The sequence below is a fragment of the Perna viridis genome, chromosome 14 (assembly GCF_037379345.1).
Source record: "Perna viridis isolate PV_CMFRI_1.1 ecotype Kerala chromosome 14, ASM3737934v1, whole genome shotgun sequence".
Taxonomy (NCBI): Eukaryota; Metazoa; Mollusca; class Bivalvia; order Mytilida; family Mytilidae; genus Perna; species Perna viridis.
In genome coordinates, this window is record NC_142458.1 from 24105919 (window position 1) to 24132217 (window position 26299).

The 26299-nt window shown below is 32.3% G+C and overlaps 1 protein-coding gene across 6 annotated transcripts in view; it reads right to left on the minus strand.

Annotated features, from left to right (window-relative positions):
- LOC148598717 (uncharacterized) overlaps positions 1 to 26299 on the minus strand; it is a 40829-nt gene that overhangs the window by 6649 nt on the left and 7881 nt on the right. For 2 of the 6 annotated variants that reach the window (XM_088560007.1, XM_088560006.1), the window contains exons 3-41: positions 25685 to 25792; positions 24344 to 24451; positions 23914 to 24021; positions 22649 to 22756; positions 22155 to 22262; positions 21610 to 21717; positions 20899 to 21006; positions 20050 to 20157; positions 19655 to 19762; positions 19389 to 19496; positions 18397 to 18504; positions 17804 to 17911; positions 17404 to 17511; positions 17032 to 17139; positions 16635 to 16742; positions 15876 to 15983; positions 15643 to 15750; positions 14340 to 14447; positions 14131 to 14238; positions 13782 to 13889; positions 13109 to 13216; positions 12655 to 12762; positions 12278 to 12385; positions 9640 to 9747; positions 9399 to 9506; positions 8624 to 8731; positions 7777 to 7884; positions 7007 to 7114; positions 6592 to 6699; positions 6273 to 6380; positions 5767 to 5874; positions 5304 to 5411; positions 4839 to 4946; positions 4179 to 4286; positions 3829 to 3936; positions 3328 to 3435; positions 2667 to 2774; positions 2074 to 2181; positions 1171 to 1278 (exon numbers count right to left, since the gene is read on the minus strand). In XM_088560007.1, coding sequence (XP_088416133.1) covers positions 1171 to 1278; positions 2074 to 2181; positions 2667 to 2774; positions 3328 to 3435; positions 3829 to 3936; positions 4179 to 4286; positions 4839 to 4946; positions 5304 to 5411; positions 5767 to 5874; positions 6273 to 6380; positions 6592 to 6699; positions 7007 to 7114; positions 7777 to 7884; positions 8624 to 8731; positions 9399 to 9506; positions 9640 to 9747; positions 12278 to 12385; positions 12655 to 12762; positions 13109 to 13216; positions 13782 to 13889; positions 14131 to 14238; positions 14340 to 14447; positions 15643 to 15750; positions 15876 to 15983; positions 16635 to 16742; positions 17032 to 17139; positions 17404 to 17511; positions 17804 to 17911; positions 18397 to 18504; positions 19389 to 19496; positions 19655 to 19762; positions 20050 to 20157; positions 20899 to 21006; positions 21610 to 21717; positions 22155 to 22262; positions 22649 to 22756; positions 23914 to 24021; positions 24344 to 24451; positions 25685 to 25792 — 4212 coding nt within the window. Of the gene's footprint in view, positions 1 to 429; positions 557 to 1170; positions 1279 to 2073; positions 2182 to 2666; positions 2775 to 3327; positions 3436 to 3828; positions 3937 to 4178; positions 4287 to 4838; positions 4947 to 5303; positions 5412 to 5766; positions 5875 to 6272; positions 6381 to 6591; positions 6700 to 7006; positions 7115 to 7776; positions 7885 to 8623; positions 8732 to 9398; positions 9507 to 9639; positions 9748 to 12277; positions 12386 to 12654; positions 12763 to 13108; positions 13217 to 13781; positions 13890 to 14130; positions 14239 to 14339; positions 14448 to 15642; positions 15751 to 15875; positions 15984 to 16634; positions 16743 to 17031; positions 17140 to 17403; positions 17512 to 17803; positions 17912 to 18396; positions 18505 to 19388; positions 19497 to 19654; positions 19763 to 20049; positions 20158 to 20898; positions 21007 to 21609; positions 21718 to 22154; positions 22263 to 22648; positions 22757 to 23913; positions 24022 to 24343; positions 24452 to 25684; positions 25793 to 26299 lie in introns of all 6 variants that reach the window. The other 4 variants (XR_015918301.1, XR_015918302.1, XM_088560009.1 and 1 more) reach the window with 4 other exon arrangements.

The following is a 26299-nucleotide window of genomic DNA, read 5'->3' on the forward strand; positions in this document are numbered from 1 at the left end:
ATGAACCTATCAGAAGCGTTTGACTGCCTCTTCAAAGCTATATTGATTTGTAAAACTGTCCTCCTATGGCCTGTTTGGGGAAGCTTGTAATTTAATGTTGTCATACCTTTTCTAGTAAAGGTGGTATAGTAAACCATTGGACAGATATTGATAAAGGCGAACCCAAGGCTCAATATTGGGACCCTTTCTTTTTAATGTACATGTATTTATCAATGGTACTTTTATGTACATTAAGTAGATTAACTATTTGTCACACATTCCTATTGTCAAATTTTATTTTTTGCCCTCTTTCTTGGAATACCTCCTGTTATGATGATCTTATAGCAAAGGCCAAGATGTCTCCTTTATATGTTAAACGCATCAAGGTAATGGCATAAGAAAAATGGCATTAGAAACTTTTTCAAATATTATATGACTTATTACAAATACCGCATGTTCAAACAGTAAGGTATGGGAAACAGTCATTTAGGTAGGCTGCTCCAGCACTGTGGAATTCTCTGCCCGAAAACTTCAGGCAGTGTTCAAACTTCAATCAGTTTAAAGCCATGATTTCAATCTGGGATGAAAAAAATGTTATTGTGCTGCTTGTAGCGACTGTTAATCCATGCCTGGATCAGCGACCCCGAAACCAAATATTTGTTGATTTTATTTATTGTTGTTTCGTTTCTGCCTGTTTTGCTTTTAGTCCCTTTGATTTATTTGCTCTTTAAACAATTGCTATCTATGTTTGTGATCTGTATATGTCTGCCTTATTATAATTGTTTGTCTTATTGCTTTTCAATGTATATTAAATGCATGCATGCACTGTATAGCTATTTTTGTACCTTATGTCGGTTAAAAAAGCTGCTAAGAGCTTATGTTGTATTGTTATTATGAAATTGCCGACCAAAACCAAAGCTTTTTTTTATTATGATGTTTTAATAATTTTTTCGATTATTATTATCGAAGTTATCTCTGAGGTTGAGCTTAGAATTCGTGTTTCTTATTTCTTTGATTGACTTGCATATTTCAATAAATATCCACGCTTTTTATAAATTATTTCAGTGAACCACAAAACTTCCGATATGTACCGTCGTCGCAGATAACGTAAAGATTCAATAAATATATATATTTTAATAACATGATTTCCATATTAAATTACTTGAAATAAGATATATAACTATTACGTACCTTCACAGTTTCGTCCCGAATAGCCAATTGGACAGCTGCATACAAACGTGCCATTTACCGCATTACAATAACCATTATTTCTGCATGGGTTGCTATTACAAGGACCAACTTTTTATGAAATAAGTTTTAAAATGTATATAAATATGTTTTTCCCTAAAAGCGCAGAATAAAACAAAATTTCGATTAATTAGCCATACAAACACCCCACGGACAGCTAAAGTACCGGATTAAACAATTGTTTGTTTTTATTTTAGTAAATGGTGATACATATTGTATGAACTCATAGTTTGTTTTTTTATAGTTTTCGTCATGAGTTCGTGTATACAAGGCACTCTGTTAACATTAAAAATATTTTGTTTCTGCTTCAAGTATGTACTAAAGTATCAAACATTTGCATGGTTTATTTTTGTTTTCCTGAACTTGTTACATTGATACAAAATATATGCCCATTAACATCAGCTCAGCAGAAGGTATATGGAACGGTGGATGCCTTGCAGTAGACCATCGTAATCGAAGCAGAAAAAAATAAATGTGAGGGTGAATGACAAGAAGAGGCTGAGTGTTGTGTTGTTAAATCAGATAACCATGATAACCATATTTTCACTGGCAATCGATAGTAGTGGTTAATTGCTTATAAAATTTAATTGATGAAACGGTGTTGATCAAGGGAAACTATGCATATTAGCAAATTTCATATTGATTTAATATCAAAAATTACATTTTGACCTATAAATTTTACTTTGGCTCAGTTCGCTGCATTTTGTATAAATGCCACCTTTATTTTATGTGTTCATATCAAAGCCATATTTTGTATTTTTGACGTATTTAAAACATCCCACTGCTGACTTCAGTATATATTTGCCGAAATATACAAAATTTGATAATCATTACATAAACATTCACCTTCACACAATGTTCCATTAAATCCATCTTGACAGATACATGTTAAGTTGTTTCCTATTACTTCACATCGACCATTATTAAAACAAGGGTTATTATTGCATGGTGTGACTGAAACAATTTTAAAGCCAAATTTAAAAATAAACAGACTAATGAATATGTCATCCTAGACACATAAGACATTCAGTCATTTGTTTCATGGCGTCTACATATACACGACGTCGGTGACGCCCCGTCTCTTTTACGACGTAAAGATAAAATGTATTTAAAAGTTTGAGGAATCTATAAAAACATAGAAATCGAGTAATATATCATACTATGAACAAGTTGGACAAACTACAGTTGACTGGTCTTGGCAAAATACAAGTTAAGCTATTCAATATACAGTGCAATGTTCATTAAGAACGTGTAGGTCACATAACCGTGAGTAGCATTTCGTAAAAAACAGTGACATTTACATCCATTTATCAGTACTGAATGTACTCACAAATTTAGATAACCTCAATCGATCATAGATATATTCTTAAATATATACACTTACAGAAAAAAAAACAACAATTGAAAAGTACCACTCTGAACAATAAATGACGTACTACCTTGGCAATATAACCCAGAAAAACTCATTCCACATTTACATGAACATGATCCTCTCGTGTGAACAAGCGATCCACCATTTAAACATGTCATACCTGTACATGGCGAAACTAAAACAACAAGTTATTAATGAGATTTGTTAGTTTCCAATAACTTCTGTTTAACGTTGTTCTAACTGCTCCTGCGTATGGAGTGTTCATATCACAACTGATACGTTATGCCAGAGCCTGCCGAAACTACGCAGACATTTTGTATCGCGCTAGAACTCTAACAATGGGCTTTTGGAACAGGGTTATGTTGCTACAAGATTGAAGTCATCACTACAGAAATTTTATGGTCGTCATCATGAACTAGTGGATCGTTATGGTGTATCCATCAGCACCATGAAAACTGATTTAACTGAGTCCGAGTTGCTCATTTACTTCTGTTACTTTGTATGTATGATTTTAGTTAATGTATGTTTCTTGTTGTGTATGCCTGTTTTCCATGTCTGGTCTTTGTCCCTGGATTACATTATTTTGATTACCGCTATTATCTTGGTTCCCTTGATTACTCTTTAAACACCAGAAATCTTCGATTGTATATGTATATGTTAATCACTGAGCGCACAGGTGCTTATTATGTTTCGTTTATAAATTAAAACAAATTTAAATGATAACTTACTTTCACAATTTCGTCCAGAGAAACCAATTTGACAGCTACAAACATATGTCTCATTTACTGCATTACATGATCCGTTATTGCTACATGGATTAGTATGGCAAGGACCTACTATTTATGATAAAAATGATTTATAAACATTAGTGATGCAAAATAATTCCTTTATAAAAAGACAAACCCTGAATAATGTTTCCAGAATATCCTGATGGGAAAAGTCAGGTGAATTTTTTCCAGTTAAGTTGCATTATCTGTTTTACTCTTTGGTTTGTGTTATAAAAGGTTTTGTTTGGTTCAGGTGTTTGTGTTACCATTCCTTAGATCAGAAACACAAACACAAAAAAAAAAAAAAAAAAAAAAACAGAGATGAAATATAAAAAAACACCAGTGGCGAGGTAGCTTGAATAAAGGAGTTCAATCGTAATTTGTTTCAAGAAATCCAATATTCTTCGGTGTCATATTTATTATGAAGTACACTTAATGGCGATTTAATACTAATATGCTTACTCTGACATGTCTTTCCAGAATATCCTTGAGGACACAGACAATTTATACGGTTTCCCTCTATATGACATTTACCACCGTTCATACAGGGTAGGCTATCACATTGCGTTTCTTAAACAAATATTCAAATATTTAACAGATCAATAATTGCAACGGTCTTCGGCATTTAGGTAACAGTAACTATGTTACTAAAAGATAGCAATGCCACAGGTTAGTGATTATACGAAAGCAACAATATAAATCGCCAAAAGCATATTCCCAAGTTAATAAATAAAAAAAAACGTAGAACAAAATATCGTTCAAATATATATATATATATATATATATGTAAATTAATGAACTACATGTGTTACCTTCACATCTTTCTCCACTATAACCGTCGGCACATGCACAGACGAATGTTGAACCATTAACACCACATATACCGTTATAAAGGCAAGGTTGACTCGTACAGGGCGTGTCTAAGAAAACAAAACCTAATTAAGAATTAATATAATTTATGAGGTTTAAAAAAAACCACACAAACAGATTACCTCAGGTTTCCTTGAATATATTTTGTATCATATGGCGTCGATATGGTACGATAAGCGTTTTCTGTCGTTTTGAATTGCACATAGACAGTCAGGTCCTGGGAGGACGAAAAATGAAAAGAAAACTATGAAACGATGGAGGAATCGGTTCTCATGGTGGAAATGGACACAACGTATCGATCCATGAGTTCATGTTGACGACCATAACACTTCTGTAGTGCATACAACAGAAACATAACCCCGTTCAAGAGGCCTTCTTGTTGAAACTGTTTTCTAACAACAACTTAAAATTATGTGAAAAGAAATCTTTCAATTCGAAAGCACTTATAATAAAAGTAAAAATCTATTCAACAAAATATAAATCTGAAGCACTTGCAAATGAATATTTTCTTAAAGGTATTATCCATAAATGCATTCAACGTATTCAATGTTAAACATTTATCACAAATTACTCATCAAAAGTAAACAGACAGTATAACTGACCTTGACAATTATTTCCCGAGAAGCCTTCTGAGCAAACGCAGACTTGAGAGTCACCATTAATCACACAACTTCCGTAATTTTGGCATGGATTCACGGAACATGGTGTCACTTCAGATATTCATTTGAAATAAATGGAAGTTTGTCAACAACAACTTTGACATGTACTTATTTATATTTTTTGCACAAAAACATAGTTATAACAGTTTTATCAAAAGTCAATCATTATAAAAATACTGTTTAATTGATATATATTTTTAATGTTAATCGCAATATGACACACAAGTAAATAAGATACGGACAGATGGGTTGCATTAGTAAATACATTCGTCCATGACTGGTTTGCATTTAATATTCTTATTTGATTTTTTTTTCCAAAAAAAGGCCTGTGGCAGATTTCTATGACTGGTTTGAATTTATTTTTTTTTGCATTATTTCAAAGAAAAATAACTTACTGAAAATACTCACCCTCGCACTTTTCTCCATAAAATCCTGATGGACACTTACACGTGAATGTGCTCTCAGAAACATGACATATTCCACTATTTTTGCAGGGCTGTTTTGAACAAGGTGTATCTACAATATAAATATATGCATATTTAAGTTAGTTTACATTCGACGCTTAAATGGATAACATGTGTTCCTATACCTTCCATACAACTACATATTACAATACAATATACATTGATAGATCAAATACTCAAAAATGAATACCACTTACTTTTGAAGTAACTTTTACGTATAACTATATGAATGTATGATTTGGGAGTAGAAACTTTACAAATAGCATACATTATATTTTTTGCAATATTATTAAAAACAAAATACATTAAAGCAGGGAATAAAAATGTTATATCAAATCATGTGTATCTAACTACACAAACTGAATAGAATGATAATATTTGTGTTAGGGTTTATAAGTTACATTTACCTTCACATCTGTCTCCGCGAAAACCATTAGGACACAAACAGGCAAACGTCGACCCATTGACCTCACAGCTTCCATTGTTTAAACAAGGAAATTTTGTACAGGGGGTTTCTAATTGATAAATGAAATAGTTAGGTCCAGAAATTTTAAATTCTAACTGACCTAACAGTAAACAATCCCAATCGTCATATTCTTTTAAGAAGAAAACATAACGTAATTGTAGCGTACAGGCTTAAACTTTCAGAAATGTATTTAATGATCATAAATGAATTGACTTATGCTTGAATGCGAGTTTATCTTGAAGAGAATTTGTCGTTTTTTATGTAAGCTTGTACATACATATTTATGCGTTTGTTTTACTATGGTAATTAATAATGGTTCTAACAAAAATCAACATTTTCTTTTTTTATACTAAACATTTTGATATTCATTCAATGAACACAAAAAACAAATGAAAAATCATAGTTACGTATACATTTATGGTTCGTTCAAAAGAATATAAAGCTGACCTTGACAATCACGTCCAGAAAACCCTTCAGGACAAATACAAAGATAAGAGTCACCACTTTCAATACATCTGCCATTATTCCTGCACTGATTTGTGGTACATGGCGTCACTGTAATAATTTTACATATTGTGTTATCATTAAATGACGGCATTACTTGCTTTTAATATTTTTAGTAAATGTACACTTGGATGTAAACTAAATGTAAAATTGATGAACGAGGAAATTTGGGGAAATGAGACAGAATATTTTCATTTCATTGGAGAAAATAAAGAAGTAATATGAATTAGTAGCGTATAATCTTTAGAATAATCTTACAAACCATGGCACGTATCCCCAGAATATCCAGAAGGACACACACATATATAATTGCTTCCCATGACCCGGCATTTCCCTTTGTTATTGCATGGATTACTTGTACATGGTGTTTCTGAAATCCGGTAGAATTTAAAATAAAACATATAGTTATTTCATTCATACTATGGTAATTGGTAGCAAGATTTATATAATGGTTTATTTTTAGTACGTTAAAAAAATCTGGTTGAATATTTAAATACGAGTTTTTACCAAAATTATTCGGTTGTAATTGTTACTTTTAAAAATAAATATCTAGTGTGATCAAATTATTTTTTTATATTGGATAATACATATAGAGTAATAACAAACTTTCCTGGTTTTTAACTTTACTCATGCCATCATTTCTTTTTTTCGAGCGGAGTTGAAATCCACCTATTTACCTTCACATCTTTTTCCATTGTATCCGCTCATACATGAACAAGAAAATACTCTTCCTTGAACCTGACAGCTGCCATTGTTCATACATGGTAAGTCGGTGCATGGTGTGACTTCAAAAAATTCAACACTATTAAAAATAATCTATTGCTGATTTTAGTCCTGTTTTAATCTATTATTTTACAGTAAATAAGGAATGAGGTTTTATAATAAGGCTAGGAGAAGATGAAGCCGAAGAAGGCTTTGATACAAGCGATCAATACTTTAAAAGGACGAAAATCTCTTATAGTATGTATCATATAACGCTATAAATGACGCGCAAATACAATAGAATCTACTGGATTTCCAATGTTGATTATCTTCTAAGAGCAGGCAGATTTGACTGAATATTTACTCATTTCATAGTATAGACCCATAAAACAACTTAATTACAAAAATAAAAATATGTAGCCTTTTTTAGGGGTGTATCACATTTTTCAGATTTTGCATGATTCTTACAAAGACAGCTACTTAAGTAGTCTAATTTTGACGTTTCGTTATTTTGATTATCCGTATTGCAATTAAGATCTGGAATTCAATTTCAAACTGATAGTGCATTTTGAGAAATTCTGAAAGAAGATGAATAATTTAACTCAAAATGATAGACTAAATATTATACCATTATTGTGACTATCTACATTTCGTATATGTACAGATTCAATCCGTCGCATATTCACTTGAATAAATGTGACATGTATAATTGGTTTACAAATTACAATGATAGCTCTTATCTTACAATGACAATCACGTCCAGAGAATCCTGGTTTGCATATACAGCTATAGGTGTCACCGGTGTTAACACAACGACCAGAATTGAGACAAGGATTCGAAGTGCATGGAGTCACTGTATAAGGAATAACGTAATTAATAAAAACACAATAGATCAATTGAGTGTCAGCCTCTGAATGAATTGTATAGTAGATGAAACATAGTATGAAAAACCCACCATTTTGAAAGTGTATTTTGACTATTTGCACCATCACAATCAATGATAGAAGACAGGAGTTCTATATCACATCAGTAAATTGAGTTATTATTTTATTAAAATGCAATAAAGATTGGCATTTCAAGGGCAGATAACTGTCAAGAAACTCATTTTTATTACATTCTATATTAAACAATTACCAAATCCAGTGATGCAGAGATCCATTGCTGTTACTTCGAAGTAGGCAAAGCATACAGCAGTGAAATACAATTGTCAGATTGGTAGGTTTTAGACATGCATGTTCCTTACTTTTCATATTCTGCCTGATTCTTACAAAAATTTACACTTAAGGTTGTAGATATTGTCGCAAACATAATTATACTTTATTCGAGGTTTATTTCGTAGTTTTCGTTTTTGTGTGTATATGTTTATATTTTTGGTGTGTGCTTCTGTCGATATTTTGTTGTTTTACTTTTTTACCCGTATTTACACCTTATTTAATGTAAGACTTTCATTTTGTAGCTGATATCTCTCTCCTAAAGTAAATTAAAAACAAACAAACAAATCGATTGCCCTCTGTGTCGGAATTCACAACCATCGAAATACGGTTTCAAGTAAACACCAGAAAAGATTGATTAAAAGAAACATTTTATCATACCCTGGCAAAAATCTCCAGAAAATCCCGTTGGGCAGAGGCACATGTAACCGGTTTTTGCATTTTGACATTTTCCACCATTTTTGCAGGGTTGACTCTCACAGGGTGAAACTTAGATACAAAACAAGTGTACGTGCATCATTTTAACAGTTTAAACAATATTCTAGTTCAAGTTTATACATTGTCCTATACTTTCACCTTACATTTGATACATACTTTTAAATATTCACCTGTTACACGTAATCATGTTTTTATTTGTGTTCTATATTAAGCATATCAAATATCAAAATGATATTTAATTGACTGAGTGAATAACCAAAATATGATCCCAAGTGCCACAGAACGCCGAGTTTAAACAGTGTGTTGAACCTTAACAACGCATGAGCTAAATCTACAAGCGAAGTTGATAAGATTGGTAATATTTTGTTTACTCACGATAATCAATTGAATATTCTATATATCATACATACTTTCTTCATAATTTATCGCTTATTTTTAATTTGAATTTTAAATTCTGTAATTGGCAGATTGATATCAAAGGTGTGACGTTAGCACGTGAAAACGTTCAAGAGCGAATTTTCCGAATTTATTTCATAGTGTGAATTATTGAAATTTATAAGAACGGGAACACGGCAATCAATATACATAAATTATTATGTATTAATCTAATTTCACTTTTTGCAACTTGATATTTAACAATACACATCTAACCATGTGTTCCACACAATAATTTTATGTAAAAAAGAGACTTAAAAGAAATCATATTAATAAGAATTACCTTCACATCTATCACCACTATACCCGTCAGCGCAAGTACAGAAAAACGTCGAACCATTAGTTGTACAGATTCCATTGTACAGACAAGGATCGTTTGAACATGGTGACACTAAAAATAACAATTACAATAGAGTAAGTTGAATCATTGGGTATGTTGTCATGCTGAATATTTGCCGTAATTGGAAATAATTTTACTGGGCATTTTTAACCTTTCACTCCTTTTTTTCATTTTTAAGACTTACCTTGGCAATCCTTTCCGGAGAACCCTGAAGGACACATGCAAGCATAGGTGTCGCCTGTGCTGATGCATTTCCCTGAATTCATGCACGGATTGACAGAACATGGTGTTACTGTAAATATAATGCAATACTTGAATCGATCAATGCAACCAAAATTGATGTTTAAAGTACGATGCGTTAGTTTAAAAACACGCCCATCCACCAATTAACATTAAACCATGGTCAGTCGAAAATCAGTTATCGATCAGTAACGCAGTTAGGCGGGTCAATAACTCTAATGTTATAACTTGATTTGTCTAATTTTGCGTCAATTTTCATACCGCTTGACCGGTATGGAAAAAAATTTTCTCATCATTAGTGATGTTTTTTTTTATTCTCAGAGTTCGATTGGCTTAGAAATCGATTGTCTTGGATTGACCGGTATGGAAAAAAAATGTTATCATCATTAGTGATGTTTTTTTTTTAATTCTCAGAGTTCGATTGGCTTAGAAATCGATTGTCTTGGATTCCATCATGAATTGCCTCAATTGCCATTGTAGTTAAATGATATAATGTTGGTGTTTTCTTACCTTAAATAAGAATTATGAAGGGACTCGGGAAGATTTGAAGTGAAAAAAAAAAACTTTTTAAATCGTCTGGTCTCTTTTGTTTGGGATGTTTGCGTTTGTATGACGTCAACATGTTTCTGACGAATCGGAGTCATAACTTTGCGTGCGCTTTTCATCTTTGGTTGTTTTTGAAGTTTTTAGGTAATTGGAGAAAGAGAATCCACACTCAGTTTGTTGATTATGAATTTCTCACATCTTGTAAAATTCCATAATCAACTCGTTATCGTTGTAGATTCTATATTTTATCCAAGATTAAAAGCAGTATTTAAATAATATTTAGTTCAAAATGTAACAGTAAATGTTTTCCTTTTAATTTAATGTAAAGCCCATCATTTCAAGGCGATACGTCCAGTACACTGGAGTGCAATAAAGGATAATGATAATATATAATGTATCTCATTATCCCTTTATGAAAATATGTAGCATGCATTGTAATAATAATAACATCCTGTATTTAGACAGGAAAGACTCATATAGGTACCTTATACTATAGAAATAATTGATAGATACAGGGATGAAAGTTTCCGCGGATCCGCGGATTTCCGCTTTTTTGGGAGATTTTGGTCATTTTTTAAATCAGTGTAAATTCATTGAGAAAAGTTTAGAGGGGGTGAGGTCTGATTTTTTATCATTTTTCCCACTTAGTCAAATCATAACGCTTGGTTGTCTTTCTGATTTAATCAAAATCCTCCAGAAAATTATGGCATGTTTTATTACTTATGGCTTTTGTAAACTTTGTTAACTGGTTCTGTAGCGGATACTCTTATCGGATTCTGGTAACGACTGAACCTTGAACCAGTCCGGACTGGTTTAAAAACGGAAGTTGTTATTTCGGTTGCGAAAGCGGTATTCGTAAAAAAAGAACCAGTTGACATTGTATCTGGTGGGTTCAACGACCATTCGGAAAGCAACGAACATTGTAAAATTAGAGAAAAAGGACGAACTGTAAGTAAAAGAGATCGATTTTTTTGTCTTGTTTCTCCAAGTTTCTTGATTTGACAGAGTGTCAATATGAAATGAATCAGTAGTTTGCATTTTCGCAAATTAATGCAAAAAAAGGAGAGTTCGCCAATCTCATTAGTGATGTCATATTCACTAATTTGCATATCATTAAGTGCCAAATTGGTTGGCAAATAAACAATTGACAATTTCATGATTAGAATCCCAATTTTCAAAATTTGTACTTTGTTATTTTATATCCAATTTTGGTTCTGTAAAATATTTCATTTAAATAAAATAATTCCTATTTTGTAAGTGGGAATTTATAACACGTTTAGTCCAATTACTGAATATTTATTTAAAATATCACGGATAAAAAGAACTTTATTGGCAGTGTAGGGAAGCAAAATAATTTTTCATTTTTTTTTGTCCAAAAAATGAAAAAAAGTTGAAAAAGAAAAAAAAACTGACAATTTAAGGTTGATGGCCCATGCCACTCAATGGATTTTTTGCCATCCAACGAAAAATTGACATCACCAATAACTACCCCATACTGTAAGTGTAAACCATGCTCAGATCATGCTAAAATGGTTAAAAAACCTGAAATCTGTGGATTTCCCGGGGCTTTGTTTCCTGGGCCTCCACCAGGGCTGCGCATTTGGACCCTGCTTGGGCCTTAAGACATGAAATAAGATGCTTTGAAAGACGATGACGTATTATAATTTCTGGCGTTTTCGGATATATTGTTCCATAGACCGGTACACTGGAATGTTTACAAAAGTTAGTACGAGATCTATATAACAAATTATTAAAACTCAGTCTGTTTTTTTCTAGAACTAATTTCATGTACATATTGTAATATGTTCATACATGTATGTATAGTTGTAAAATTGTGTGAAGTACTTTAAGAACTAAAATATCTATTTTTTATTCATATTTGTTGTACTGAAATAGGTAGCCTAACATCAATCAATTTGGTAATCATGGTCCTTTGACACTAAATTTGCAAATAAAAGTAGGCATTATGCATTCAGTATTAGGCATCACGTATACTTGTTTTGTCTATATAATAGAGCAATCTCTTTATTACAAACCTTGACATTTATCACCAGAATATCCTGCCGGACACAGACACGTATAGTTACTTCCGGAGACTTTGCACTCTCCGCCGTTGATGCAAGGATTTATCTCACATGGAGTTTCTAAAATATACGTTAATGTTTAGGTTAAGGGAAACCATACGATACTGATTTCTGTACATGTGTAGTAAATATTGCATACAAGATGTATTAGTTCAAATGTAATAAACTGAAAATGCACTTTATGCAAGTTATTGCAGCGTTGTATTTTCCGACAGGTACAATTTAGATAATCAAACCATCAATTTTGGAAGTCACATTTCCAAGGGAAGATTTAACTATAGACCTCAATAACACAATACGTGTGAAATAAATCTCTTATTATGTTGTACCTTCACACTTATATCCACTGTATCCCCCAACACATAAACAAGTAAAAGTTGACCCGTTGACCTCGCACCTGCCGTTATAGAGGCACGGCTCGTTCGTACACGGTGTATCTATAAACGAAAAATTAAAAAAAAGTGAAACACAAATGCATCTCTGTTAATTGAATCGATAACGCGTATTCATGCTACTTTAATAGTAATGAAGCAAATGTTTATATGAAGACAGTTTTGATCCAAAATTATTACTTCCGGCTCACCTTGGCAATGCCGTCCATAGAAACTCAAAGGGCACAAACATTAGAAAATGTCGAATGTGTAAAAAGAGTAAAACACAAATGAACCTCTGTTAATTGAATTTGTTACGCGAGTTTGCATATATTCATGCTACGATTAGGATGATAAAGCAAATGTTTTTATCAAAACAGTGTATGGTACCAAAACAGTACTTTTTGCTCACCTTGGCAGTGCCTTCCAGAGAACCCCAAAGGGCACAAACAGTGAAATGTGTCATTTATCGTGAAACAACTTCCGGAATTTTGACATGGATTAACAGTGCAGGGTGTCTCTTAAAATAAAAAAAGGGTTGAACAAAATTAAATAAATAAAAGTTTATAACCTCAGACTAAAAAATTGGAGTGCGATATTGTAATGTAAGTCCGTGATGGTTATGAAACATTTAATCATTATGTAATGAAAATTAGGAAAATCAATTAAAGTCTCATATTTTGGTTTTTAACACTTTCATAAAATCACCTGCTTAGTTTCCAAACATTTACTTTCTTTTCCTTTTTCCGAAACTACAGAATAATATCATATCCATAAAGGACTTACGAATTGTTCCTGTTATGAAATTCAATTTCGAACCGTCATAATTGTTTTCTTATTTGTTTAGAACTTTGCATTTTGTAATTATCTATTGACGTAAGTTTTGTATCTAAAGCTAAACGCTAACTTGCCTACAAACAAAACCTCTTTTTCATGTTCCCAGATCAATTTCTATTATATGTTACATATCTACTATTTTAAATTCCTCAAATCTGACTGAGATTCATATTCATTTAACGAACTATAATATACTATGTACTATATAGAATACATGTACATTTAGGTCAATTAATAGCAGGATTTACCTTGGCATGTATCACCTGAATATCCAGGGGGACAATTGCATATATAGTTGTTTTCCTTCACTTGACATTTTCCGTCATACTTACAAGGTTGGCTTTCACAAGGTGTCACTAGAAAAAGAATAGTGCAGTCAAAGTCAAAGGTAAAAAAGTTATAAAAAAATAAAAGTATTTGAACCATTTCTCGTGAATTGAAATATGTTTCGATTAAACTCTATATCTGAATGTATTACTGCTATTTGCCGTTCTTACATAACAACATCAAACATTCTTTGCTATCCTAAAGAAATAAACCTTGCCGGGTTCATTCTCTGAAATGGAAAATCAGTAAATGGTTCAAATGTATTCATACCTTCACATTTTACTCCGCTAAACCCATTTATACAGGAACAAGCAAACGTCGAGCCAATAACTTCACAGCTGCCGTTGTAAAGACATGGCCTGCTCGTACAAGGCGTTTCTATGTAAAAAATATAATTCCATTCATTATTCACAAAAAGGTTTCTTTCTTTCGTAGGTGCACGTAAAAACAAAAACGAACAATTTGCTGTTAGAACTTACCTTCACAATCACGTCCTGAGAAACCTTGAACACACACACAAACATAGGTGTCACCACTGGTGATACAATTTCCAGAATTCTTGCATGGGTTTACAGAGCATGGTGTAACTAAAAATACAAAATATGTTTGAACAGGCGCCTTTTTTGCTTGTCCATTTGGATGATAAACTTTATCTTATCACGAATTAAGTAAACTATAATGTATCTTAACAGAACATTTTTGACAGTTTGTGGTTCAGAAATATGTAAAACGAAAATGAAGAGAACACTGATTAGAACTTTAATACAGAAAGTAATTCAAGATAAAGAAAATAGACGCACAAATAAAATTACAAATAGCCTGAAATATTACATAGAAACAAATGTGAATGAGCAACCTGGACTCTACTCGAATTGTTTAGCATGGACTAAGTTTACTGATGAGATAAAATATTTTCATGAGTGAGTGATTAACAAAATACATAATTGTGTATTTGTCAAGGACATTTCTCGAAACAGAATTATAATTTCATAAATGATGTATACAAAAAAGCCTTTACCCATCCACACTCTCAGTTTATGCCAATCAAAATTAATGTCATGAATTCATGCCTTTATACTTCATTATTTGTGGAATGTGAATGTCTCCTTCCTTAATACAGTTTTGACACAGAATATTTAAAGTGATACTTAAAGTAGCATTCCAAAGAACCGTTTGACCGTCAGAACATTATTTAGTTAGAACCCCTTGACACAAGGTTCGATCGATCCATTTGGATTATTCCCAACTGTGTACTGGGAGAATCTTTCGAGTAAAAAAGGCCATTTAGTATTTTGTTTTGTTTATTTTTATGTTTTTGTTTGTTTTGTATTGTTTTGTATTGTTGTCATTCGATTCTGTAATCCACAAAACCAAATTTGAGTACACAATTAAACCCCATTTTAGTACTCCAACAATGTCAAATTATACCCACACAAAACTACGAAGGTAAAGATACAGCAATTGCTATCAAGTGCAAAAAGATCTTTTGAATCAATTGAACAGTAAAATTGAAGAAATTGGGTCCATTATATTTGTTTTAACCAAAACTCATTTTCTTTGAAAATAAAAATATAATGTAATTTTCGCGGTGTACTTCTTTTCGCTATGTTAGCGGTAGGGAGAAAACCGCGACAAATAGTACACACCAAACTTATTTTTAGCACTATTTAACGGTAAGCATACTTTTGAAACCGCAAAAATTGATACCGCTCAATATGTGCATTTGAGAAGATACGCAAAAATTAGCAACCGCGAAAATTAATACGTTAACAATAATCATACCTTCACATACGTCTCCACTATAACCATCATCGCATGTACAAGTGAATGTTGATTCAGTAACCTCGCACCTACCATTATGGAGACATGGATTTCTTGTACATGGCGTATCTATAATAGCAAATAGTTACTTGAAAATTATACGCAGACTTCTAACAATTTACCAACAATATGTTAACAATAAAGCAAACATTATCTCAACACATTAATTACATAAAAAGTTTGTTGAAACTTACCTATACAAAGGTCCCCATAGAATCCTGGAGAACATGCACATTGAAACGTATCATTTCTGATAATACAGCTTCCGGCGTTTTGACACGGATCAGATGAGCAAGGGGTCACTTAAATTAAAAAGTTATTACTAAAAAGTATCGTTGTTATAGTTTCAGTGTAAATCTGTATTATGTTCATATACTTCGTAAAAGGCTAAAAATGAACAGAACTGTGATTCTGTTACTTTGATTAAAACAAAGATTTCAATTCCAAATAAAGTTAAAGATTGCATGCTGGATGTTTGTCTTCTAATTTCTCCCGGACGCTTTATTATCGACCTAAATTATCTAGTGTTTTAAATACATTTAATGAAATCAATTAAAGTAATTTAACCCAACTTGTAAGTTCTTCTTGACTATTGCTCTTTTAGTTAGTAATTGGGGTTTCTATTGAACATGGAGTAAAAACTTAAAGACCGTATAAATCAACAAAAAAGTTATTTTAAACATAATTATAGTATTATAACAGATATGCACAACAACTAAAAAATTCAATTGATTATTCAAGTATAAACGGATTGTTACGTTCATTTGTCTCAAAGTTCATGTCTTATTTTTGCTAAAACTTAACTATGCCTTGTATCATTATAAACATTATGTACGAAAAGCTTTTGATTAAAATAGATATAAAAAGTTATAAAATATCGATACCGTCTGGAAATGCTTTATCAAAAAGTGTGAATAGCATATTCATAAGGAAGATTTACAAACTAAACTTACCTTGGCAATTTTGTCCAGAAAAGCCAATAGGACACACACATAAATAGGTGTCCCCACTGTTTATGCAATTTCCAGAATTTTCACATGGACTTGAAGTACATGGCGATACTGTTGAATTGATATATGAATTAAATTATAAAAAAGTCAGCCCATTGTAAGACAATGATAATATGAATATGGAGTTTCCGTGATTTATTTCGATTCTAATAGGACAACAGCGGTCCATGCTTTACATTACGGTCACCTTATACGGGTCATATTTGTCCATAATTGGCTGAACATTTTACGCTAGCTATGTCAGTTTTAGTTTCTTACATGATGGCGCACGTGGATTGTAAATATTTGGAAAAAAAATGTACCTTTTCAAATATCAATGATAATAATCTCAACAACAAACCATGACAAAATATTCCTGAATACCCTTGAGGACAGTTACAGGTATAATTGCTTCCAGTGATCTGACATGTCCCATCATTTTCACACACAACTTTATCGCATGGTGTATCTAAAATGAATACCAATTTGCAAGTTTTAAGTGCTGACGTCAACACAACATTCATGACGCTTATAAATGCAGTCAGCTTTAAACGAAATCTAATATATATGTGCATTGTTTAACCTTTCATTTGTAAATACAATTACAAGCTTAATAAGTGAATATACAGAAACTATAACCTTCAAATCAAAACAACAAAAGTAAAAAAGAAAACAACGATTGATTTTTACTTTATACACATGTACACTCATTTCAATAAAAATCGAAGCACACTTTCACATCTGTCACCGCTGTATCCATCATTGCATGAACAGGAAAACGTAGAATTTATGACCTCACACGTTCCGTTGTATCCACATGGATCACTTGTACACGGAGTTTCTACAAGATAGATAAATGATTAACAGATTGATACATTATATAATTGGGTATTGTACTAAAAAATAACGACGATGTTGCTGTTGTTCAGAAAAGGGATTTTCAACAAGGTAGCTAATATCAATTTTAACTTGAATAACAAAAATACTGGTCAAACGATGGCGATGAATATTAATTTACCTTATACATTGTCATGCATACATTTAAGCAGGGTTACACATGTATAGTTTAGGTTCCTTATCTGGATGTAGCAATGTTGTGTCTAACCGAATGATAAAATACGAAAATGCCTTACCTTGACAGATACGTCCTGAAAAACCTGCAGGACAATCACACATATACGTGTCGTTTCTATTAATACATGTACCAAAATTCTGACATGGATTAGCAGTGCATGGGGTCACTGAAAAAATCAAGAATACGTTTAACTCGGCGGGTGTTTCTAGAAAAGCAGGGGACGCTTACCCTACCGGCGCATCTGGTCCATGTTCCCAGTTTTTAGTGGAATCCGAGTTGCTCATTTGCTTTTTTACTTTGTATGTATGATTTTAGTTACTTTATATTTTGTTGTTGTGTATATCTATTTTCCATGTCTGGCCTTTGTCCCTGCATTACATTCTTTTGATTACCGCTATAACTTTGGCTCCCTTGATTTTTCTTACTATACTAGATTCATGTAAAGGTTTTGTAAAACGTAATTCGATTAACTTCATTGATTTAAAACGGATCTTGTATCTTATGCTGTATGTACGCCATTGGTCTTATGACTCCGAACACGGCACCCTTCAAAGCATATATTTCTATCACTGAATATTTACTTTAAAATCATTGCTATAAATAATCAGTTGATTTAGACTACTGAATACCGAAATGTTCACGACATCTTACCTTGACAGGTCTGCCCAGAATAACCAGGAGGGCAACTACAGGTAAAATTTATCCCTAAAAGCGTACATTTTCCATCATTTTTGCATGGCTGGCTTTCACACGGAGTAACTTAAAATAATCAAATATCGATTGATTATTGTTTATTATCATATACTTATAGAAAATAAGTATCATTTCTAACTGTATAATAAAGCAAGTTTTAGGACCACAAAAATGAAATTTTTCAAGACTGTTCAAGCGTGCTGATACTAAAATGTTATTACATGCTTTGGAATGATATTTAATGGCTTTCCGTAAGTGATATATAATACCCATTTCCGTAAACGCTCGGGAATCCTCGTATTTGTTTAAAATATGACGTCTAGCGACGAAGCATACGAACAGCTGGGTATGATGGAAATATAGATTGACGATACCATGGAATATATAGAGTCTATGAAGAATATTAATACAAAACGTACAAAGCGTAAAACTGTGAGTGATATCAAAGTGCTATCTGTTATTATCCCGTTATTATTAAATTGTTGAAAAATAAATATTATGTTTTTTGGTGTTTCCAAAATGTATGATTTATTACCCTTATTTTGCACTCATATTGTTCAACATATGATAAAAAGAACATCATATGACATTTTGTATATCACATGTATTATTAGCCCTTGGTTGATATTAGCCCTCAAGCCTGACGATGTTGGGCCAATATCAAACCTTGAGCTAATAATATATAATATATATATATATGATATAAAAATGTCAAGTGATAATGTGATACTATCAACACGAAGAAACCACTATTAAGAATCTTTACTTGAGTAGATATGTCATTTATCAACTGCTTAATCAAACATGTCCTGTGGATTTTATGGTTTTCTTATAAGGTTAATAAATAACTACTTATAAATTCGCTAATTTAAATTGTCCTTTGACAAACCGAATATCATCTTACATTAATAATCGGATATGTTTAAACATTTTTCATATAAAACAATTACCTTCACATCTTTCCCCACTAAAGCCCCTTGGACAGGAACACGAAAATGTTGACCCATTCGCCAAGCACTTTCCATTATATAGACAAGGCTGATTTGTACAAGGCGTGTCTTTGAAAAAAAAAGTTATAGAATAATGTATAGTCCAATAAACATGTACTTTTAATAAAGACTTACGTTCATTGCTGATAAAATCATAACAAACCTCGCTTAATTACAATGCATCGTCACCTTACTATATATTTTTATTCGATATCACATACACTGACCTTGACATTCGGTTCCTGAAAAGCCTGGAGGGCAAACGCAGACAGAGCTGTCACCACTTATCTTACAACTTCCTGAATTCCTACACGGGTTGATGGCACAGGGTGAACCTGTTATGTGTAAAATCGAATTAATGACAGATATGAAAAATTTGAAAACTTTCAAATTCTATGTAATATCTACATGTATAGGTCTTTACTATCAGTAAAACGGAAAGTATAAATTTGCTAAAGAGGACATATGGTTCAATCTTACAACCACTTGATATCTGGCACATGACGCTATATTCTTAATGCATTTTTAATGACACATTAACGGTTTCCATCATATCTGTAACTGATTCTATTTATCTACATAGACAAATCGGTTGCATATTAAAAAAACTGCATTTACTAACCCTGACATGTATCTCCGTAATATCCATCAGGACAATTGCATGTGAAATTACCCTCAATAATCCGGCATTCACCACCGTTCAGGCAAGGTTTACTCTCACATGGTGTAACTTTAATAAAAATGTACGAAATTCATGTTTGAAATACTTTTCAAATAGGATTCCATCGATTTTTAAAACAAAACAAAACAAACAAACGAAACAAAACAAACAAAACTATTCAAAACCAAATCAAAAACAAAAACAATCAATGCATATAACTATATATGTAATGGCATGCAAATACGACAATGCCATGAATTAGTTAAATTACCGAAATTCCCAACGATGTTACAACTGTCAAATTTGCGAAATTTGACAGTTCTAACATCGTTGGGAATTTTTTAGACCTATTTAGGCTTACGTTGACTTCCTTGTATCAATTTGATCCGATGGAGCAGTGTAGCGTATGGATTTGTCACATATATATATATATACAGTTTTTTGGTCGTTCCCTTCGCGGGACTCGAACTCGTACCGCTGTGACATCTATGGCAACACCGCCTGCACTAAGTCAAGCGCCCTAGACCACTCGGCCAGCCAAGCTATATAAAATATAGCTTTCGCTAGCCGGGTCAATCCTCTTCGTAGGATTAATCTACTGCTATAACTTATAACATGTCACCACAAGAGACGTTTGTATAATATCGATATATATATATATATATATATAGATATATATATATATATATATATATATATATATATATATATATATGTGTGTGTGTGTGTGTGTGTGTGTGTGTGTGTGTGTGTGTGTGTATCTCAGAATGTGAATGTGAATATAAATATAATAATAATAAAATAACCAACCTTCACATTTTTCTCCACTGAATCCATCAAGGCACGAACATGTAAAAGTAAATCCATTAACCTTACACGTCCCATTAAACAAACATGGTCGTTGTAAACATGGCGTTTCTGTAAACATGTAATACCATTGCTTTTTAAAAAAACAATTATACATAATATAAAGGAGCAAGACAGCTATGACGTATATGGTATAAAATATTATATTAATACCAGTAGCTAAGAGATAATAATATGGACGTAGTGGTAGTGGTAGTGGTTTTTTCGTGGGTCTGGTAAACCATGAAATTTGTTTTTTAATGAAGGGGAAATTTCCCATCCGTTTGTATGATAGACCAATCCACAAATTCAAGAATCCACGAACTGACAATTTTTCCCTTAACTATGAAATGGTACCCACGAATACCTTCACAGTAATTGTTATATAAAATCTGAATTGATTAAAGTGAAAACAATATTGACATTGCATAAAAACAATAACGAAGAGATATCAATATAAAGTGCAATATTCACTCTAATAAATTCAGAATTGTTTGATTTACTGTAATTCACTGTTACATATAGTTTTCTTCTATGAGATTCCTATACGAATAGCTTTTTGGTGCATATTTAACATTCTTTTCCGTGTTTAAAACATTTCTCAACCACATTATGTCATAGATATGTTTCCATACTTATGGTATATAATTTAAACTTTTACTTGTTACTACAAACCTTGACAATCCTGTCCGGAGAAACCAGGAGGACAAACACAGACGTAGGTTTCGCCACTGTTGATACATCTTCCGGAATATTTACACGGGTTTCTGGAGCAAGGTGTCACTTTAAATGTTTAATATATTCGATGTTGATTAACGGGGGTTCATGAATAATAATCATTATACATAATTGAATAGCACTGACATTGACATTCTTAACTAAATTCTTATTGAATAGAAAATACTATCTAAAATCTGCATTGTTAAAGTCTTAATCTGAGTGGGACACATTGTTTATGCCATCTAACATCATCATTTTACATATATATAACAGCAATGATTAATGACATTTGTTTTCCAAACTCATTGATTGATTGAGAAATGTCTATAAAATGTTACATGTAGTTATCCACAAATATGACACAGCAATTTGAAAACACGCAAGATATCTAGTTACATGTAATCACTGCTGTGTGTATTTTTAATTAGCGTGTTTGTATCTCTTTTCTTTTCGATGCTTTAAAAAGTCAATCAAAACCGAGAGTAATTCTTAAAACATACCCTGACATGTGTCTCCAACATACCCATTCGGACAGACACAACTAAACGTGCTTCCAGAAATTATGCACCTACCACCATGCTTGCAAGGTTGATTTTCACATGGTGTACCTTGCAACGAAATTTAAAATACCCGTTAGCACTTCAGCTGGCTAGTATTAATATGCAATTTATGCAAGGAATATTTCCCATATTGAACAGAATATATAGTAAGCAACCCGGTTAACAAGCGGCAGTTGAAAGTCGTAATCTGCAAAGTGGTTTATAAAAACGTATGTACAGGTTTCAATCAGGTTATTTCGTATAACCTATTCAAAAGCATAACTTATGTTTTAATTTCAAATTGGTTACAGTCCTAAATATTTTTTTTTTAAAATTACACAGTTACATAACATGTAGTTTGGTTAATCACAGGCATCGGCGTCAGGATATAACGAAATAACATTTTGTATCCAAAAGTACAACAAACTATGTAAATTATATCCCAATATACTTACTTTCACATCTACGTCCAGTGAATCCCGTGAGACATGAGCATGCAAAGGTCGATCCATTAACCTCACAGCTACCTCCATGTAGGCAGGGTTGTTTTGAGCAGGGAGTGTCTATAAATAAAGTAGCAGTCTTTGCATTAATCTGACAAAACGCGATTCATGCATGTCAAAATCCACCAAATTCAATGTATTCATTATTCCAAAATTGGGTCAGTCCACATAGCCAGTCTTAGGTTTTCACCCGTTTTTGCAAAATGATTATATGAGTTGTTGTTATTGATTTGGCAAAATTAAGTCCGAAATGTATGTATAATATTCTCAAATTATACAGATCTGAATACAGAAACAGCTTTAATTGGGGTGGGTGGGGGGGGGGGGGTTGATTTACACAATTATCCGGAAATATCTCCTCCAATGTAAGTGCCTGGATTTTTTTTTGTTTACGTACTTAAGTGTCAGTCTTGGTAAGAATCAGGCAGTTGGTGAAGCGTGGTTTGAAAAAGCCCACCATTTTGACAGTTTAAATTAACTATTTCCACTCAGAATCAAAAGGGTAAACAGATCTTCCATATCATTTTGGTTAATTGAGTTAAAATTTCATTGAAGTGTACTGAAAATGGACATTTCAAGGGAATTTACTCTGTCAGAAACCTCTTTTTTATAACATTCTAATAAAAAAAAACTGAACAAATCCAGTGATGCCGATATCAAATAGTGGTCTCTTCACATCGAGAAAGCATTCTTGGGTGAAATGACATTATCAGGTTAGAGGGGAATTGACATCCATGTTTCTGATTTGTCACATTTTACCTGATTCGTAATAAAACTTACACTTCGAGAGACTTTTGGAAATATACAGATACATATTCAATACTCGTATGGGGAAAACATCCCATTTTGTGGTATATGGGGTGAAGGGAAAGTACGTAAATATGAAAAATGTATTAATTTAAAATGGCAGTTTTTAAAAATAGTACAAAAAATAATTTGATGATATAGATATTTGATAAGAGATATGCACTGGGGTTTCAATAGGGATGTATTTGTTTTTCTTTTAGAAATGGTTAATTCTCAAAGGGGAATGGCCATAGGGATTGAGACAATTGGGAATGGGAGTGGTATAAGGTGTAAGTGGGTAGTTTATGCCATTCAAGAGCTGTAATATATGAGATTTTGTTAACAGCATAAAAAATAGTTTATGTGCAGGCTTAACGATTTTCTTTATGATTTTAAGAATTTGTTAAGAAATTTAAGCGTTAGTGACAGACCTTGACAGTATCTTCCAGTAAATCCTTCCTGACACAGACACACATAGGAATCACCGTTGATTATACATTTTCCCGAATTTTGGCATGGCATTCCAGTACAAGGCGTCACTGAAACATTAATAAAATATCAATTTTATGATAAATAAGAAATATATTTTCAGTTTTAAAAAATATCTAGAACAAATTAAGCGTTAAACTTCGAATGCTATTTTTTGTTTATAACATTAAGGGCTGTAAAGCAAAATCATAATTGAGACTTCATGGTTGTTTAAATACTTTTTGAATCGAAATCTTCTCGTAAAAACATAAATGACCCTAAAATTAATGAAATGTACACACTTTTACTAGTTATTTCATACGAATAAAATGCTGAGGTAAATAGCAAGAATATGTATTTTGCTTTATCATTATTATCTTTATCAAAACTTACCATGACAAAAATTTCCCGAATAGCCCTTTGGACAATGACAAACGACTCTAAGGCCATTCAGTTGACATTTCCCTCCGTTTTTACATGGGTGTTTTTCACATGGCGTTCCTACAATATCAGCATTAGTTATATATCATCAAATAAAATTGATTTCGAATTTTTGAAAAAAAAATGAAAGTATAGTTCACATGAAAGAAGATAGGTTACTATAACGCTATTGACTTGCCCACCATTTTCGTCTGCACCAAATCAGGATTATTTTGGTGGTTTTCAACTTTCGAATTTTACCCTGATATTATAATTTGTTATACGGACATTACTTTCGACTATTTTCTAGAGATTAATCCATATTTATCGTGGAAAACCAGAAGCACAATGATCTTCATAAGTAATTCAAGACATTGTCAACAGGGTTATTTGCCCTTAAAATGCTCATTTTCAGAGCATTTCAATGCAATTATAACTGACTTTACCAACATGATGTGGAAATCTTGTCTATTTTCGCGATTCTGATGGTGCAAATAGTCAAATTAAACTTTAAAAATATTATTTGCTGTTACTTAAGGAGGTAGACCTAGTGAAAGGGACATAACTCATAAAGTCGGGGATATGTTTGTATCATATTCAATTTCACCAAAGCCTTTCAAGCTATTTATGCTAATATTTATGATAATATAAAATAAGCTGCGGTTATTTAATGTCACACCTCAGTATTGAATCTTACTATTTCAAAAACGGGCAACATAGATTTGCCACCGGCCAAAATTGATAAAATCACTAGTCAACTCAGTACATAAAATATGATAAATGAATATATTAAAATAATGGGAACTTACACAATTATATTGCAATCAAATTAATGAAGTCACGAATTTCAAAAAAAAAATTTACTTTGTGGGAAGACACGTCATAAGAATATAAAGATAAAGTAAAAAAGTGTAGAAAACACATATTGTTGATATTATAAAAATTAATTATCTGATTGGTTTGTCAGATTAATAATATTTCTCAATAAGATCTGGATATCGGTAATAATTTTAGCCAACTTATGAGAAGTATTTTTAACCTTGGTCAAAAAGCATGTATTTCAGGCAAAGACATTAGGCAGTCAAAATTGAGACTACTTCCTCTGGCATGCCATAAAAAAATATACTTTCCTGCAATTTGTAAAATTCAACATACTACTTCATTGCTATCATTAATATCGGTTTTGTATTCATGTTTCTAATTTCGATATCAGATCTACATATGTTTAATCTTGATGTCTTCAAACCCAAAGAAAATATATCATCATGTAATAAAATATTTCATACTAGAGTAACTAATTATATTATCTCTAACCTTCACATCTCTCTCCTGTGAAACCATCAGTACATGAACAATAAAATATTGTTCCATTGGTCTCGCAAGTTCCATTATAAAGACAGGGTTGGTTTGAACAAGGCGTCACTTAAAAACAAAGATATATCTGATATTAAACTACATTACATGTATCTGGTTTAGAGTTTGGATTAAAATACCTCATTTAGTTTTCTTCGCTACTAATTCATAGAGGTCCTATTTTGGTATAGGAGAATAGTAATGGTGAATGTGTTTAAAACACAACAAACCTAACGGGATTAAAATGTCAGCCCAAGACCAACAATTGCACTTCAACGAACAACCAGGAAACCCTTACACCTCAGGGCATGCTTCAGCTGCCCCAAAAGCGTCATTTTATACAGGTACAGCGAAGGAGTTGCCCCTGTATGCTAAACTAACATAAAAAACTAAAGGTGAAAACGAAAGAACATATACAGAGTTCATAGATGCCTGACTTGGAACAGGGGCAAAAGTTGCGGTTGAGTAAAAGAATTTAGCTAGATCACATCCCTCCCCTTTAAAATATGACCACTGTGGAAAAATATTACACAATTACACACAACTAGAAACGGTTCAAAAAGATCCGAGTCCCTT